Here is a 19719-nt window from a genome sequence, read left to right on the forward strand (position 1 = left end):
GGCTTGTTAAGATCTTATTTAGGCTTGTTAAGATCATATTTAGGCTTGTTAATATCTTATTTAGGGCTTGTTAACATCTTATTTAGGCTTTAAGATCTTATTTAGTCTTGTTAACATCTTATTTGTGGTAAGATCTTATTTAGTCTTGTTAACATCTTATTTAGGCTTGTAAGAACTTATTTAGTTCTTATTTAGGCTTGTTAATATCTTATTTAGTCTTTTTAAGATCTTATTTAGGCTTGATCTTATTTAGGCTTGGTAAGAACTTATTTAGGCTTATTTTGATCTTAAGTCTTGATCTTATTTAGGCTTGTTAGGCTTGGTAAGAACTTATTTAGGCTTGGTAAGATCTTATTTAGTCTTGTTAACATCTTATTTAGGCTTGGTAAGATCTTATTTAGTCTTGTTAACATCTTATTTAGTCTTGTTAAGATCTTATTTAGGCTTGGTAAGAACTTATTTAGGCTTGTTAAGATCTTATTTAGGCTTGTTAAGATCTTATTTAGGCTTGTTAAGATCATATTTAGGCTTGTTAATATCTTATTTAGGCTTGGTAAGAACTTATTTAGTCTTGTTAACATCTTATTTAGGCTTGGTAAGATCTTATTTAGTCTTGTTAACATCTTATTTAGGCTTGGTAAGATCTTATTTAGTCTTGTTAACATCTTATTTAGGCTTGGTAAGAACTTATTTAGGCTTGTTAAGATCTTATTTAGGCTTGTTAATATCTTATTTAGGCTTGTTAATATCTTATTTAGGCTTGTTAAGAACTTATTTAGGCTTGTTAATATCTTATTTAGGCTTGTTAAGAACTTATTTAGGCTTGTTAAGATCTTATTTAGGCTTGTTAAGATCTTATTTAGGCTTGTTAATATCTTATTTAGGCTTGTTAATATCTTATTTAGGCTTGTTAAGATCTTATTTAGGCTTGTTAAGATCTTATTTAGGCTTGTTAAGATCTTATTTAGGCTTGTTAAGATCTTATTTAGGCTTGTTAAGATCTTATTTAGGCTTGTTAATATCTTATTTAGGCTTGTTAATATCTTATTTAGGCTTGTTAAGATCTTATTTAGGCTTGTTAAGATCTTATTTAAGGCTTGTTAAGATCTTATTTAGGCTTGTTAAGATCTTACTTGTTAAGATCTTATTTCTTGTTAAGATCTTATTTAGGCTTGTTAAGATCTTATTTAGGCTTGCTATGACAAAGGGGTTGAATACTTATTGACTTAAGACATGTCCACTTTTTTTTTATTCACTTGTGGGGTATTGTGGGGTATCCTAAGTGGTGACACTGTGTTGTGACACTGTGTGGTGACACCCTTTTACTGTTGTTACAAAGTGCTCTATAGTAAACCTGCTTAGACCCAGGACCAACCAATATCTGAAGCACAGTGGCAAGGAAACAACTCTTTAGAAGGAAGAAACCTAAAGAGGAACCAGATTCAGAAGGGAGGTCCTTCTTCCCCTGGCTGCCTGTATCGTACACTCTCAGTGTTCTCTGGCTGTCCCCATAGCATAACCCTTTTTGGTTCCAGGTGAAAACACCTTTTGTTTCCATGTGGAACCCTTTTTAGTTCCATGTAAATCCCTCTGTGGAAAGGGTTCCACATGGATCACAAAAGGGTTCTACCTGAAACCAAAATTAGTGTACATTGGACATTCCACAGCCTTCATCAGATCACCACCTAAACCACACAAAAGTGGCAACATGTTAACGTTTCTATAATTCAAATCTCCCTAAACCAATCAGTAGAACTTTAGGTTGAAATCTCCCATTGAAACTACAATTTAGATACAGTACAGTGCATGCATCCACCTAGCATTAGCCCCAGTTAGAATAGACATTAACTCAAATGGACTGAAAGAAGTGGCAACATAGTGTGGTTGAGAGGGCTGCGGGCGGTGTGAACGAACGTTCCCTGAGGTATTAATCCCTCTTTAATGTCTACTCAGGTCTGATGATGCTCTGGCAGGGGTGATTTAGAGCCAGTCATCTCTGACAGTAAAAGGCTGTTAGGATGAGTTACGCCACCAGGAAGTGTCGGCCTGTGTGTGGGGTAGCAATGGACTGGGAGCGAGACAGTAAATCAGTCCTTTCTGAGACCAGTGGAGAACGCAGGTAGAAGAGGCTCAAAAGCAACCAGGGGAAGTAAAACATAGACTTTTATACAGTGTTTCCCCTATATGCAAAATCATGGCTGCCACTGGAAAAAACTGTAGATGTGTAGATGTATGCGCCAGGAAGAGCCCCTCCCCACAGGAAGACCCCCCCCTTCTTGCAGGAAGTCACCAGAAAGAACCCCCGCCCCCCACTAGACCACATTCACACACCCCTCCCCTCATTTGTACATCCATGACTCCAGTAGGCTAGACCCCTAAATCAAAGAGCATCATCAATGAATGTGGTACAGTCCTGGATTCTACCAATCAGAATAACACAAGATGGGCCTCCCGAGTGGCACAGTGGTCTAAGGCATGTAATCACAGTACTAGCTGTGAGATTCTGGGTTAGAGTCCAGGCTCCGTTGCAGCCGGCCGCGACCGGGAGAGACATGGGGGGGGCACAATTGTTCCAGCGTCGTCCGGGTTAGGGGAGGGTTTGGCCAGCAGGGATGTCCTTGTCCCATTGCATGCTGACACGGTCGCAAGGTGTACAGTGTTTTCTCCAACACATTGGTTGCGGCTGGCTTCCAGGTTAAGTGGGCATTGAGTCAAGAAGCAGTGCGGCTTGGTTGGGTTGTGTTTCGGAGGACGCACGGCTCTCGACCTTCACCTCTCCGAGTCCGTAAGGGAGTTGCAGTGATGACAAAAGACTGTATCTACCAATTGGATACCACGAAATTGGGGATAAAAAATGAATGACACAAGATACTGCAAAGGATAAAGCCACTGACACATAAAAGCCAAGGGTAAATTAATGGGTCCAAACAATATTAATGTGTGATGCTAACTTAGCCACCCTCTCCAAGGACAAGAGAATAAACATACTTACAGACTAGTATCCTTCTTTTTCTCCTGCTCCTCAACAATGGCCTCCTAGAGAAAGGAGCAAGGAATTAGCATTGATCAATGTCATCCATCTTGTGTAACTACATATTTGCTGCAATCTTGTCCATCTATCTGTAGAAAAATACATTGTAAATCTCAATGAGACAAAACTTTTAAAAATAAAGGTTAAATAAGGATAAAGAAATAAAAAAACGATGTATTGTATCAAGCATCAAAGGATTTCAACTGAGCTTATTGAAACAGAGGAATCTACTTTTACATTTTGCTGACTGTACAGGGAAACTCAACAAGCAGGTTAAAGGTCTCTCTTGTTTAGATGTAGAATCCAGATTATAGATCAGCCCTCAAGAAAATCAGCAGTAATTCATTGGTACATTGACTTCTACTCTACAGAGTGCTGTGTGTGAATTAAAGAAGTTGGGATCGTTGGAAATCAAATCCGAGGAGTGGAGTGGTGTAGTGTTTCTCAATGGCTCAGTGCAGATGAAGGAGAGGAGACTAGGAAAGGAAAACAGTTAGGATGATTGAGCGTGCATCACAAATGTGTTACATGGCTTCCTCTTTCCATCTCCTCCATTTGTGATGATTTGAAACCACAGGATAGGTGAAAGCAGGAGATGAGTAGAGGAGGGCCATTTAGACTATTGAGGGTGACATTTTCGTAGTACAAAAATAATTGTGCAAAGTGCAAAAATGACTATACAACAAATTGTATTCTGGCAGCGTGATTACACTTTAAACTTTACTTCAACAATGTACATCCTAAAGAGGCAATTATTGATGTATTTCTCAGTTTACATGTAACACTGTAGAATTATTTTCAAATGAAATCACTGCAAGATGAGGTTTACAGAAACGTGGCCCTGATTCTTGCACCATGTGTCTCTCTCACCCTGATGTTGTTGACGATAGCGGCTCCCTTGCTCTCTGCAGCCTCAGGGTTCCCTATGAGGTAGTCCCAGGCACAGAACACTCTCCAGCAGAAGGTGAAGTTCTCATCAGAGGCACTGGCTAGGCTCAGACGGGAGTTCTTAGCCATCCTGAGGGAAAGTGTTAATAAATAACACAAAATGGCATTGATTAGCGACAGGTCATTGTGTTCTTAATAAGAGTTTAAACTGGCGATGGAACAGGATTCAAACACCTTTATAGGTAATACAGAAACAGTTGAAATATAATCACTACAGTGGAGGTTACAATGTGATAGCCACGGTACCAAAACAGAGGAGAGGTTTGACCATATAATCACTACAGTAGTGGTTACAATGTGATAGCCACGGTACCAAAACAGAGGAGAGGTTTGACCATATAATCACTACAGTAGTGGTTACAATGTGATAGCCACTGTACCAAAACAGAGGAGAGGTTTGACCATATAATCACTACAGTAGTGGTTACAATGTGATAGCCACTGTACCAAAACAGAGGAGAGGTTTGACCATATAATCACTACAGTAGTGGTTACAATGTGATAGCCACGGTACCAAAACAGAGGAGAGGTTTGACCAGATAATCACTACAGTAGTGGTTACAATGTGATAGCCACGGTACCAAAACAGAGGAGAGGTTTGACCAGATAATCACTACAGTAGTGGTTACAATGTGATAGCCACGGTACCAAAACAGAGGAGAGGTTTGACCAGATAATCACTACAGTAGTGGTTACAATGTGATAGCCACGGTACCAAAACAGAGGAGAGGTTTGACCAGATAATCACTACAGTAGTGGTTACAATGTGATAGCCACGGTACCAAAACAGAGGAGAGGTTTGACCAGATAATCACTACAGTAGTGGTTACAATGTGATAGCCACGGTACCAAAACAGAGGAGAGGTTTGACCAGATAATCACTACAGTAGTGGTTACAATGTGATAGCCACGGTACCAAAACAGAGGAGAGGTTTGACCAGATAATCACTACAGTAGTGGTTACAATGTGATAGCCACGGTACCAAAACAGAGGAGAGGTTTGACCAGATAATCACTACAGTAGTGGTTACAATGTGATAGCCACGGTACCAAAACAGAGGAGAGGTTTGACCAGATAATCACTACAGTAGTGGTTACAATGTGATAGCCACGGTACCAAAACAGAGGAGAGGTTTGACCAGATAATCACTACAGTAGTGGTTACAATGTGATAGCCACGGTACCAAAACAGAGGAGAGGTTTGACCAGATAATCACTACAGTAGTGGTTACAATGTGATAGCCACGGTACCAAAACAGAGGAGAGGTTTGACCAGATAATCACTACAGTAGTGGTTACAATGTGATAGCCACTGTACCAAAACAGAGGAGAAGTTTGACCTTGTACTTCAATGTTCTTAGTTGTGGCAAAAATGTACCCACTATGCTTTTTACTTTGTGTATCTACGTCATATCGCTGAGTCCACCTTAAAAAATATAATATTTGACATTAATAGTAGCTAGTAGCTAGCCACATCAACTGTCACATTTGGTAATATATTCATATCAATATCACTCCACATAAATTAGCTTTATTAAAGAGACTCCTGTGATTACTTTCTTAACAGAATGATGAAACTGTAGGCAAAAACAGCCATCCCAACCAGAAAATAGGCCAGGGGAAGGCGATAGCCGGCACTGCCGAGCTTCCTCACCGGGCCATAGTACCCATAGAACAACACCGAGTACTGGAGGTAGCCCTGTGGATGAAAACATCACAAAGACAAGAATTGTGAATAAACTGGGAACCAACACAAGTTGTGGCTTAGGTCTTTAAAACACGGTGAAACTTAAAGCATGCAACAAACAAATCCAAAACACTGTTGGGGCACTATTGAAACACTATTGAGACACTACTGAAACACTATTGAGACACTATTGAGACACTACTGAAACACTATTGAGACACTACTGAAACACTATTGAAACACTACTTAAACACTATTGAAACACTATTGAGACACTACTGAAACACTATTGAGACACTATTGAGACACTACTGAAACACTATTGAGACACTACTGAAACACTATTGAAACACTATTGAGACACTACTGAAACACTATTGAAACACTATTGAGACACTACTGAAACACTATTGAAACACTATTGAGACACTACTGAAACACTATTGAAACACTATTGAGACACTACTGAAACACTATTGAAACACTATTGAGACACTACTGAAACACTATTGAAACACTATTGAGACACTACTGAAACACTATTGAAACACTATTGAGACACTACTGAAACACTATTGAAACACTATTGAGACACTACTGAAACACTATTGAGACACTATTGAAACACTATTGAAACACTATTGAGACACTACTGAAACACTATTGAAACACTATTGAGACACTATTGAAACACTATTGAGACACTATTGAAACACTATTGAAACACTATTGAGACACTACTGAAACACTATTGAAACACTATTGAAACACTATTGAGACACTACTGAAACACTATTGAGACACTATTGAAACACTATTGAGACACTATTGAGACACTACTGAAACACTATTGAGACACTATTGAAACACTATTGAGACACTTTCAAGACACTATTGAAACACTATTGAGACACTTTCAAGACACTATTGAAACACTATTGAGACACTTTCAAGACACTACTGAAACACTATTGAGACACTTTCAAGACACTACTGAAACACTATTGAGACACTTTCAAGACACTATTGAAACACTATTGAGACACTTTCAAGACACTATTGAAACACTATTGAGACACTTTTGAGACACTATTGAGATGGTATTGAGGCGCTATTGAGACACTTTTGAGACACTATTGAAACACTATTGAGACACTTTCAAGACACTATTGAAACACTATTGAGACACTTTTGAGACACTATTGAAACACTATTGAGACACTTTTGAGACACTATTGAAACACTATTGAAACACTTTTGAGACACTATTGAAACACTATTGAAACACTACTGAGACACTTTTGAGACACTATTGAAACACTATTGAGACACTATTGAAACACTATTGAGACACTTTTGAGACACTATTGAAACACTATTGAGAAACATTCAAGACACATTCAAGACACTATTGAAACACTATTGAGACACTTTTGAGACACTATTGAAACACTATTGAGATACTTTTGAGATAGTATTGAGGCGCTATTGAGACGGTATTGAGGTGCTAATGAAACACTATTGAACCACTTTAAAAACACAATTGAAACACTATTGAGGCGCTATTGAGACACTTTTAACACATTACTGAGGGACTACTGAGGGACTGTTGAGACACTACTGAGGCACTACAAATCCTGATCCAATTCACACAGTGTAAGGATTATTATGTGGTTATTATGTGGTATTATGTGTTATTATGAGGATATTATGTGTTATTATGTGGTTTTATGTGTTATTTTATATTATTTTGTGGTTAGTATGTGTTATTATGTGGTTTTATGTGTTATTTTATATTATTTTGTGGTTAGTATGTGTTATTATGTGGGTTTATGTGTTATTATGTGGTTTTATGTGTTATTTTATATTATTTTGTGGTTAGTATGTGTTATTATGTGGGTTTATGTGTTATTATGTGGGTTTATGTGTTGTTATGTGGTTATTATGTGGTTATTATGTGTTATGAATGCACCAATTTGTAAGTCGCTCTGGATAAGAGCGTCTGCTAAATGACTTAAATGTAAATGTAAATGTTATTATGTGGTTATTATGTGGTTATTATGTGTTATTATGTGGTTATTATGTGGTTATTATGTGTTATTATGTGGTTATTATGTGGTTATTATGTGGTTATTATGTGGTTATTATGTGGTTATTATGTGTTATTATGTGGTTATTATGTGGTTAGTATGTGTTATTATGTGGTTATTATGTGGTTATTATGTGGTTATTATGTGGTTATTATGTGGTTATTATGTGTTATTATGTGGTTATTATGCGGTTATTATGTGGTTATTATGCGGTTATTATGTGGTTATTATGTGGCTATTATGTGTTATTATGTGGTTATTATGTGGTTATTATGTGTTATTATGTGGTTATTATGTGGTTATTATGTGTTATTATGTGGGTATTATGTGGTTATTATGTGGTTATTATGTGGTTATTGTGTTGTTATTATGTGGTTATTATGTGTTATTATGTGGTTATTATGCGTTATTATGTGGTTATTATGTGGTTATTATGTGTTATTATGTGTTATTATGTGGTTATTATGTGGTTATTATGTGTTATTATGTGTTATTATGTGGTTACAGTTGCTCCTCGGGGGCCTCCGTACTTAATGTCATGCTGAGAAGAAAGCTGGCAACATAAACATCACTCACAGTACAAGGAGTGGTTGAAATATAGTTTAGATGAATCGGACTACACAACAAAATGGATGTAATTGAACAGTGATATTGAGGGAACATTAAGAGATTAAACTGCCTTGCCCCAAGAGACCAGATGGTGTCCAGATCTTGGGCTGAGGCCAGGTGCTCCTTGGGAATGGTCTTACTCCGGGTTGTTCCGAAGGGCTCTCCGGCCAGGAGCTGAGGGGAGAAACCAGATGGATTATTATGCCAGTACAATCAATGATATGGGGGAGGAGTGGGGGCAAATGGATTAGAAAGGGACAATGTTACCATTGAATTTGCACACACACACACGCACACAGAACTACACGTCACACACACACACAGTTTAACTACCCACTACATGCCTCAAACACAATAATATTAAACACTAGATCTTTTATTTTCTCTTTTCTTCCGATCATAATCTACAATGATCTCCAAACAACCATAACATTGATCGGTCTATATGTATCAAGTAGCAACAGTAAGTTCTGATAAATAACAGGTGGATAATGGAGTAAGACACAACGCTTAAAGGTTTGAATATTGACGATTTCACCATGACTTAACCATGACTTCACCATGACTTCAATATGACTTCACCATGACGTCACCGTGACATCACCCGACTTAACCATGACGTCACCACGACTTCACCATGACTTCAACATGACTTCATCACGATCTCACCATGACTTCACCATGACGTCACAATGACTTCACAATGACTTCACCATGACGGTAAAATGTTTTATTGTCAGATACAAGCTGAAAGGGACTTAGTCTACAACCAGCGATCAGATTAAATCCCTACCAAAGTCTTATCTCTGAAAACTTCAGTCTACAAAATAAAAATCCAATCTGTGAGGTTGGGGTGAATGAAGGAGGGAAAGGGTTGGTTGGAGAATGGATGGAAGGAAGGAGGGATGAAATGGAGGGGATTGGGAGTGAGTGATGTGCCAGCTGATGTCTGGGGAAATTGCCTGTGTCTGCATGTCAGCCGGCTAAATAAATCAGCCCTGCTTTTCCCGACATACCCAGACCAATAACAATGCCCTCTATGCATTATTTGTGACGTCTGGCACCAAAAGTGCTGATTTTTATTGTCATACTTTGCAAGCACATACCGGAATTTACAATATCTGTTAGGTCCTCTCTTGTATCCTCTGCATACAATTCACCATTTACCATATCTGTTAGGTCCTCTCTTGTATCCTCTGCATACAATTCACCATTTACCATATATCTGTTCACCATTTACCATAGGTCCTCTCTTGTATCCTCTGCATACAATTCACCATTTACCATATCTGTTAGGTCCTCTCTTGTATCCTCTGCATACAATTCACCATTTACCATATCTGTTAGGTCCTCTCTTGTATCCTCCATACAATTTTCACCATTTACCATATCTGTTAGGTCCTCTCTTGTATCCTCTGCATACAATTCACCATTTACCATATCTGTTAGGTCCTCTCTTGTATCCTCTGCATACAATTCACCATTTACCATATCTGTTAGGTCCTCTCTTGTATCCTCTGTCAATTCACCATTTACCATATCTGTTGTGTATCCTCTGCATACAATTCACCATTTACCATATCTGTTAGGTCCTCTCTTGTATCCTCTGCAATTCACCATTTACCATATCTGTTAGGTCCTCTCTTGTATCCTCTGCATACAATTCACCATTTACCATATCTGTTAGGTCCTCTCTTGTATCCTCTGCATACAATTCACCATTTACCATATCTGTTAGGTCCTCTCTTGTATCCTCTGCATACAATTCACCATTTACCATATCTGTTAGGTCCTCTCTTGTATCCTCTGCATACAATTCACCATTTACCATATCTGTTAGGTCCTCTCTTGTATCCTCTGCATACAATTCACCATTTACCATATCTGTTAGGTCCTCTCTTGTATCCTCTGCATACAATTCACCATTTACCATATCTGTTAGGTCCTCTCTTGTATACCATATCTGTTAGGTCCTCTGCATACAATTCACCATTTACCATATCTGTTAGGTCCTCTCTTGTATCCTCTGCATACAATTCACCATTTACCATATCTCTTGTATCCTCTGCATACAATTCACCATTTACCATATCTGTTAGGTCCTCTCTTGTATCCTCTGCATACAATTCACCATTTACCATATCTGTTAGGTCCTCTCTTGTATCCTCTGCATACAATTCACCATTTACCATATCTGTTAGGTCCTCTCTTGTATCCTCTGCATACAATTCACCATTTACCATATCTGTTAGGTCCTCTCTTGTATCCTCTGCATACAATTCACCATTTACCATATCTGTTAGGTCCTCATATCTGTATCCTCTGCATACAATTCACCATTTACCATATCTGTTAGGTCCTCTCCTCTGTACAATTCACCATTTACCATATCTGCATCCTCTACAATTCACCATTTACCATATCTGTTAGGTCCTCTCTTGTATCCTCTGCATACAATTCACCATTTACCATATCTGTTAGGTCCTCTCTTGTATCCTCTGCATACAATTCACCATTGTAACATTCAGCTACATTCTACATTTGAAGCAGTCAAATCGTGTTAAATAAAATTGAAATCCTCTATCGCTGTTTTTAAGTTTTGTTTTATGGAGAATTCAGTTTACTTCCTTTCCCTAATAACTTCATTATTTAGTCATGATACACACATCTATGGTACACACATCTATGGTACACACATCCATGGTGTGTACCATAAAGCTAACATTTAAGTTCCTTGGTCAGAACATGAGAACATATGAAAGCTGGTGGTTCCTTTTAACATGAGTCTTCAATATTCCCAGGTAAGACGTTTTAGGTTGAGGTTATTATAGGAATTATAGGACTATTTCTCTCTATACGATTTGAATTTCATATACCTTTGACTATTGGATGTTCTTATAGGCACTTTAATATTGCCATAGCTTCTGTCCCTCTCATCGCTCCTACCTGGGCTCGAACCAGGAATACATTGACAACAGCCACCCTCGAAGCAGCATTACCCATCGCTCCACAAAAGCCGCGGACCTTGCAGGGCAAGTGGAACAACTACTCCAAGTCTCAGACCGAGTGTTGTTTGAAACGCTATTAGCCCACACTCCGCTAACTAGCTAGCCATTTCACATTGGTTACACCAGCCTAATATCGGGAGTTGATAGGCTTGAAGTCATAAACAGCGCAATGCTTGAAGCACAGCGAAGAGCTGCTGGCAAAACGCACGGAAGTGCTGTTTGAATGAATGCTTACGAGCCTGCTGGTGCCTACCACTGCTCAGTCAGACTGCTCTATCAAATATCAAATCATAGACTTAATTATAACATAATAACACACAGAAATACAAGCCTTAGGTCATTAATATGGTCAAATCCGGAAACTATCATTTATAAAATAAATCTATATACCCATATACCCATCTATATACCCATATATCTAATGGGTGGCATCCATAAGTCTAAATATTCCTGTTACATTGCACAACCTTCAATGTTATGTCATAATTACAGTAAAATTCGGGCAAATTAGTTCGCAACGAGCCAGGCGGCCCAAACTGTTGCATATACCCTGACTCTGTGTGCAAGGAACACAAGAGAAGTGACACAATTTCCCTAGTTTAATATTGCCTGCTAACATGAATTTCTTTTAAATAAATATGCAGGTTTTTAAAATATATACTTCTGTGTATTGGATCTCAAGAAAGGCATTGATGGTTATGGTTAGGTACATTCGTGCAATGATTATGATTTTTTCGCAAATGTGCTTTTGTTAAATCATCCCCCGTTTGGCAAAGATGGCTGTCTTCGTTAGGAAGAAATAGTCTTCACAGTTCGCAACGAGCCTGGCAGCCCAAACTGCTGCACATACCCTGACTCTGTTGTACAGAACGCAAGAGAAGTGACACAATTTCCCTAGTTAAAAGAAATTCATGTTTAGCGGGCAATGTTAACTAAATATGCAGGTTTAAAAATATATACTTGTGTATTGATTTTAAGAAAGGCATTGATGTTTATGGTTAGGTACACATTGGTGCAACGACAGTGCTTTTTTCACGAATGCACTTGTTAAATCACCCGTTTGGTGAAGTAGGCTGTGATTCAATGATAAATGAACAGGCACCGCATTGATTATATGCAATGCAGGACAAGCTAGATATACTAGTAATATCATCAACCATGTGTAGTTAACTGTCAGGATTTGGCCAGGGTTGTTCCGGTCTGGTCACTAGATGCCCCCATTGTGCCTTTTGACCTTTTGTTTTCCCTTGATCCCCATTATTATTTGCACCTGTGCCTCGTTTCCCCTGATTGTATTTAAACCCTTTGTTTTCCTCTGTTCTTTGCTCTGTGTTTGTATGTTAGCACCCAGCCCTAGTACTCTGAGAACTCTTGTTGATCCCGGTGGACTCTCTTGTGGAATTCTGTTTTTTGTTCTTGTTTGTTTGTTTTTTGAGTATCTTTTTAGGCTTTTTGTGCTTTACCTTCCACCTTGTGGATTTACCTTTTTTGTCTTGGAGGATTACCTTTGTTCTTGTAGGATTCCTTTTGAGGTTGTGGAGTTACATGTTTTCCTGAAGAACTTCACTTTTTACTTCATTAAATACACCGTCTCAAGTACTGTTGTGTCTGCCTCATCTTCTGGGTTCCGCCGACTATTCGTGGCTCAGTTGGTTAAGTGACTGTTTCTCACTCTGGAGACCCGGGTTCGTAACCGGGTCCTGACAGTTAACTAGTGATTATGTTAAGATTGATTGTTTTTTATAAGATACGTTTAATGCTAGCTAGCACCTTACCTTGGCTCCTTGCTGCACTTGCATAACAGGCCATGATCGGTGTCCAAAAATGCAGATTACCGATTGTTATGAAAACTTGAAATCGGCCCTAATTAATCGGCCACTCGGCCACTCTAACACGCACGCACACACACACACACACACACACACACACACACACACACACACACACACACACACACACACACACACACACACACACACACACACACACACACACACACACACACACACACACACACACACACACACACACACACACACACACACACACACACACACACACACACACACACACACACACACACACACACACACACACACACACACACACACACACACACACACACACACACACACACACACACACACACACACACACACACACACACACACACACACACACACACACACACACACACACACACACACACACACACACACACACACACACACACACACACACACACACACACACACACACACACACACACACACCTCAGGTATGACTATGAATGCTCCAGTCATGACAGTAAGGACTATGTTGATACCAAACAGCCATCTGAGGAAGATGAAGTAGGAGGCCACCCCTGACCCAAAGTGACCTAAGAGGGAAACAGAGACAGGGGTGTATGGTGAAGTTACCCCAAGACACTGATATTGGGTCAGTTTTGCATTTTCACCACTAATGTTTAAGTTAATGTTTGGGGTAGGTGGAGCTGATCCTAGATCTGTACTATGGGAAAGTAGACAAATCATCTCAAACCAAACTGAAATTATTTTAAATTTCAGACATTACATTTATTTATTTTAAATTTTAATTGTCACATGCTTGGTAAACAACAGGTGTAGACTGGAATGCTAACTTACGGGCCCTTCCCAACAACGCAAAATACCAAAAATATAAATAAAATAACAATAGAAAAACATGTGTAACACAAGGAGTAAATACAATATAAATATATAAATGACTTGGCTATACACACGGGTTACCAGTACAGAGTCTATGTGCAGGGGTACGAGGTAATAACTTGGCTATACACACGGGTTACCTGTACATAGTCTATGTGCAGGGGTACGAGGTAATAACTTGGCTATAGACACGGGTTACCAGTACAGAGTCTATGTGCAGGGGTACAATGTAATAACTTGGCTATACACACGGGTTACCAGTACAGAGTCTATGTGCAGGGGTACGAGGTAATAACTTGGCTATACACACGGGTTACCAGTACAGAGTCTATGTGCAGGGGTACGAGGTAATAACTTGGCTATACACACGGGTTACCAGTACAGAGTCTTATGTGCAGGGGTACGAGGTAATAACTTGGCTATACACACGGGTTACCAGTACAGAGTCTATGTGCAGGGGTACGAGGTAATAACTTGGCAATACACACGGGTTACCAGTACAGAGTCTATGTGCAGGGGTACGAGGTAATAACTTGGCTATACACACGGGTTACCAGTACAGAGTCTATGTGCAGGGGTACGAGGTAATAACTTGGTTATACACACGGGTTACCAGTACAGAGTCTATGTGCAGGGGTACGAGGTAATAACTTGGTATACACACGGGTTACCAGTACAAAGACTATGTGCAGGGGTACGAGGTAATAACTTGGCTATACACACGGGTTACCAGTACAGAGTCTATGTGCAGGGGTACGAGGTAATAACTTGGCTATACACACGGGTTACCAGTACAGAGACTATGTGCAGGGGTAGGAGGTAATAACTTGGCTATACACACGGGTTACCAGTACAGAGTCTATGTGCAGGGGTACGAGGTAATAACTTGGCTATACACACGGGTTACCAGTACAGAGTCTATGTGCAGGGGTACGAGGTAATAACTTGGCTATACACACGGGTTACCAGTACAGAGTCTATGTGCAGGGGTACGAGGTAATAACTTGGCTATACACACGGGTTACCAGTACAGAGTCTATGTGCAGGGGTACGAGGTAATAACTTGGCTATACACACGGGTTACCAGTACAGAGTCTTATGTGCAGGGGTACGAGGTAATAACTTGGCTATACACACGGGTTACCAGTACAGAGTCTATGTGCAGGGGTACGAGGTAATAACTTGGCTATACACACGGGTTACCAGTACAGAGTCTATGTGCAGGGGTACGAGGTAATTGAGGAAGATATAGTATGTAGGTATAGGTAGGGATAACGTGACTAGACAACAGGATAGATAGTAGACAGTAGCAGCAGCGTCTGTGATGAGTGTGGAAGTGTGTATGTGGCGACAGTGTGCCTGTGTGTCAATACAATTTTACAGTAAAATACACATTACAGTAAAAGGTAATGAACTAATATTTTGCTGTAATATAGTCAATATCTTACATGTTCAAGTAAGTAATAAAATCTGTTATTAAAAGTTGTTACTTTCTATTTTCTTGATCCTCATCTCCCAGGGAATAAACAGAACCACGATGTTGTACAGCAACCTGGAGACCTTCTTCAGCAGCTGAAAATATATGACCATTTGCTATTAGTGTGTGTGTATATATTTATATATATAATGTATATATTTGTCTGCATGGCTTTTTTGAATGATTGATTTGCTGTTATTATCGTGTCTTATTTCAGATGCCCAAACCATTGGACTTAAACAGTCAATTATTTTCAGGGTGTGTGTGCATGTGTGTGTGTTTGAGTTTAAGGAGGAAGAGGTTAAAATCTTTGCTTAATTCTCTCAGAGAAGATCTGTTGATTCAGTAGCCAACATCAGTCAAGTCCCATCACTTAACATCAAATGAGCAGCTCCCACTGTACCATTGATAAATATTGTATTTAATTAATTTCATGATTTCATGATAGGGAGGGGTACTTTATTAAAAAGTCAAGATATGATTATTCATATACACATTGAACAAATGGATGTGATTTCTAAATTGTAATTAAGCAGAAGCCAATATATATATATAATTAATTATTCCTCATCAATCTACTTTCTAAAAGTCAATTAATTTTAATGGTGCTTCGGAAGCCTTGCCCAATGCCTAAACATTTTAATTAAACCAAACCATAACAACAGGCTATAAATTTGCTTGACTGCGGTTTGCTGAGGCTGTGTGTGTGTGCCTATGTGTGTGTGTGTCCCTATGTGTGTGTGTGTGTGTGTGTGTGTGTGTGTGTGTGTGTGTGTGTGTGTGTGTGTGTGTGTGTGTGTGTGTGTGTGTGTGTGTGTGTGTGTGTGTGTGTGTGTGTGTGTGTGTGTGTGTGTGTGTGTGTGTGTGTGTGTGCGTACGTGTACGTGGGTGTGTGTGCGCGTGTGCGTGTGCGTGTGCGTGTGTGCGTGTGTGTGCGTGTGTGTACAGAGAGAAGCCTACAGGCAGAGGGAGCAGTGCCGAGCTCTAACCTCACGGTCTCGTAAACACAGTGAGAACAGAAAGGCAATGTTAAGTGTATAACTCAGCCTACAGAACAGACGGAATGGACACAGTAACAATCAGGCTGAAGGCATCGGATTGTTGCACTGCAGTAGAGAAATAGTAAGCTAATTCTCTAAGCTAATTTTCAATGAAATCATATGTGAAAAGTAGCCTGACACATTGATATGCCGAAAAATGTTAACATGTTTATATCTGTGTTGAAATTAGAGTTGCATTCAGTTTGTGAAACTACATGCACATTACTGGCACAGCAGAGTTTGTTTCATTGTTTGAAAACAACAGTACGCTATGAGATGTCAAAACGTAATACTTAACCTGTTGCCTTTGTTTACTAGAACCCCCATATTTTGGACAAAGTAGATCATCCACATGCAATAAAATGTGCTACAGCAAGTTAAACTATGACTATGAAGATGCATTTTAAGTCGTACAGTCATTGTGTTGTATAATATGAGTGTGTTTGTGAACCTTCTTGCAGTATGTGTTGTTTATCAGGACAGGTGTGTGTGTGTGTGTGTGTGTGTGTGTGTGTGTGTGTGTGTGTGTGTGTGTGTGTGTGTGTGTGTGTGTGTGTGTGTGTGTGTGTGTGTGTGTGTGTGTGTGTGTGTGTGTGTGTGTGTGTGTGTGTGTGTGTGTGTGTGTGTGTGAACCCACATCAGCCCCAGCAGCCTGGTACCCTCTGGTCCTTGTTAGCCTCCCCTCGTACTTCAGGACAATCTCTCTGGCCTGCCTGGAACAAACACAGGGAGATAACAATGGCTTTTAAACTCTGATCTACAGTCAGTAGAAACACAAACACATCACACTGGAAGAGTGAATATGATTCAATACACTGATCTAGGTAAATCAGATATAGTAAAACATTTTAAAGACATGTTAATTATGATTCCAGAGATTGATGTAATTTCAGACAATAATAACTTGCAGCAGGTTAAACCCTTGCATCGTCCTAGTTCAGCTTTACTGTGCATGGGAGTAGAGTATTCCTACTGTGGTTCTCAACCCATCACTGGGGTAGTTCAGATGTCTGTGGCACTTGCTCTAATCAACGATGCCTACTCTCAACAGGCTTTTCACAGACTCATGTGCTCCTCTGAAATTATACATCTTAAATAAAAATGGTTTAGGGCAGATTAAAAATATATTTTAGAAAGAGAGGAGGAGACTAAATAAAAAGAGCCAAAGCGGGAAGGGTGGAGACGGACGGTAACGGAATTCTGGTTTCCATGGTTTCGTACTTGTGCCGATATCACCAGACCATTGGGTCTGCAAACTCTTTTCATCTTTCAACTTGCTTATGGTACTACTACTAGGATAAAATCTATTGTTGATATCCTGTATGTTATGGTACTACTACTAGGATAAAATGTATTGTTGATATCCTGTATTTCTTATTTTACTAGGCAAGTCAGTTAAGAACAAATTCTTATTTTCAATGATAGCCTAGGAACAGTGGGTTAACTGCCTGTTCAGGGGCAGAACGACAGATTTGTACCTTGTCAGCTCGGGGGTTTGAACTTGCAACCTTCCGGTTGCTAGTCCACCGCTCTAACCACTAGGCTACGCTGCCTGTATGTTATGGTACTACCACTAAGATAAATTCTATGGTTGATATCCTGTATGTTATGGTACTACTAAGATAAACTCTATGGTTGATATCCTGTATGTTATGGTACTACTAGGATAAACTCTATGGTTGATATCCTGTATGTTATGGTACTACTACTAAGATAAACTCTATGGTTGATATCCTGTATGTTATGTTACTACTAAGATAAACTCTATGGTTGATATCCTGTATGTTATGGTACTACTACTAAGATAAACTCTATGGTTGATATCCTGTATGTTATGTTACTACTAAGATAAACTCTATGGTTGATATCCTGTATGTTATGGTACTACTACTAGGATAATCTCTATGGTTGATATCCTGTATGTTATGTTACTACTAAGATAAACTCTATGGTTGATATCCTGTATGTTATGGTACTACTACTAAGATAAACTCTATGGTTGATATCCTGTATTAAACCCCTTCAACTCATCCAGAACGCCGCAGCCCGTCTGGTGTTCAACCTTCCCAAGTTCTCTCACGTCACCCCGCTCCTCCGTTCTCTCCACTGGCTTCCAGTTGAAGCTCGCATCCGCTACAAGACCATGGTGCTTGCCTACGGAGCTGTGAGGGGAACGGCACCTCAGTACCTCCAGGCTCTGATCAGGCCCTACACCCAAACAAGGGCACTGCGTTCATCCACCTCTGGCCTGCTCGCCTCCCTACCACTGAGGAAGTACAGCTCCCGCTCAGCCCAGTCAAAACTGTTCGCTGCCCTGGCCCCCCAATGGTGGAACAAACTCCCTCACGACGCCAGGACAGCGGAGTCAATCACCACCTTCCGGAGACACCTGAAACCCCACCTCTATAAGGAATACCTAGGATAGGTTAAGTAATCCCTCTCACCCCACCCCCCCTAAGTTTTAGATGCACTATTGTTAAGTGACTGTCCCACTGGATGTCATAAGGTGAATGCACCAATTTGTAAGTCGCTCTGGATAAGAGCGTCTGCTAAATGACTTAAATGTAAATGTAAATGTAATGTTATGTTACTACTACTAAGATAAACTCTATGGTTGATATCCTGTATGTTATGTTACTACTAAGATAAACTCTATGGTTGATATCCTGTATGTTATGTTACTACTAAGATAAACTCTATGGTTGATATCCTGTATGTTATGTTACTACTACTAAGATAAACTCTATGGTTGATATCCTGTATGTTATGTTACTACTACTAAGATAAACTCTATGGTTGATATCCTGTATGTTATGTTACTACTACTAAGATAAACTCTATGGTTGATATCCTGTATGTTATGATAAACTCTTACTGTATGTTACTACTAAGATAAACTCTATGGTTGATATCCTGTATGTTATGTTACTACTAAGATAAACTATGGTTGATATCCTGTATGTTATGGTACTACTACTAAGATAATCTCTATGGTTGATATCCTGTATGTTATGGTACTACTACTAAGATAAACTCTATGGTTGATATCCTGTATGTTATGGTACTACTACTAGGATAAACTCTATGGTTGATATCCTGTATGTTATGGTACTACTACTAAGATAAACTCTATGGTTGATAT

The 19719-nt window shown here is 39.4% G+C and overlaps 1 protein-coding gene across 1 annotated transcript in view; it reads right to left on the reverse strand.

Moving 5' to 3' along the window:
- The window catches only part of LOC124019840 (transmembrane channel-like protein 3), a 55492-nt gene that overhangs the window by 23507 nt on the left and 12266 nt on the right, over nucleotides 1–19719 (reverse strand). The window contains exons 3-9 of the mRNA XM_046335274.1: nucleotides 17215–17290; nucleotides 15551–15632; nucleotides 13647–13753; nucleotides 8441–8539; nucleotides 5536–5678; nucleotides 3902–4049; nucleotides 2993–3036 (exon numbers count right to left, since the gene is read on the reverse strand). Of these exons, the coding sequence (XP_046191230.1) occupies nucleotides 2993–3036; nucleotides 3902–4049; nucleotides 5536–5678; nucleotides 8441–8539; nucleotides 13647–13753; nucleotides 15551–15632; nucleotides 17215–17290 (699 nt within the window). The remainder of the gene's footprint in view (nucleotides 1–2992; nucleotides 3037–3901; nucleotides 4050–5535; nucleotides 5679–8440; nucleotides 8540–13646; nucleotides 13754–15550; nucleotides 15633–17214; nucleotides 17291–19719) is intronic.

This window comes from Oncorhynchus gorbuscha, unplaced genomic scaffold, assembly GCF_021184085.1.
Source record: "Oncorhynchus gorbuscha isolate QuinsamMale2020 ecotype Even-year unplaced genomic scaffold, OgorEven_v1.0 Un_scaffold_694, whole genome shotgun sequence".
Taxonomy (NCBI): domain Eukaryota; kingdom Metazoa; phylum Chordata; class Actinopteri; order Salmoniformes; family Salmonidae; genus Oncorhynchus; species Oncorhynchus gorbuscha.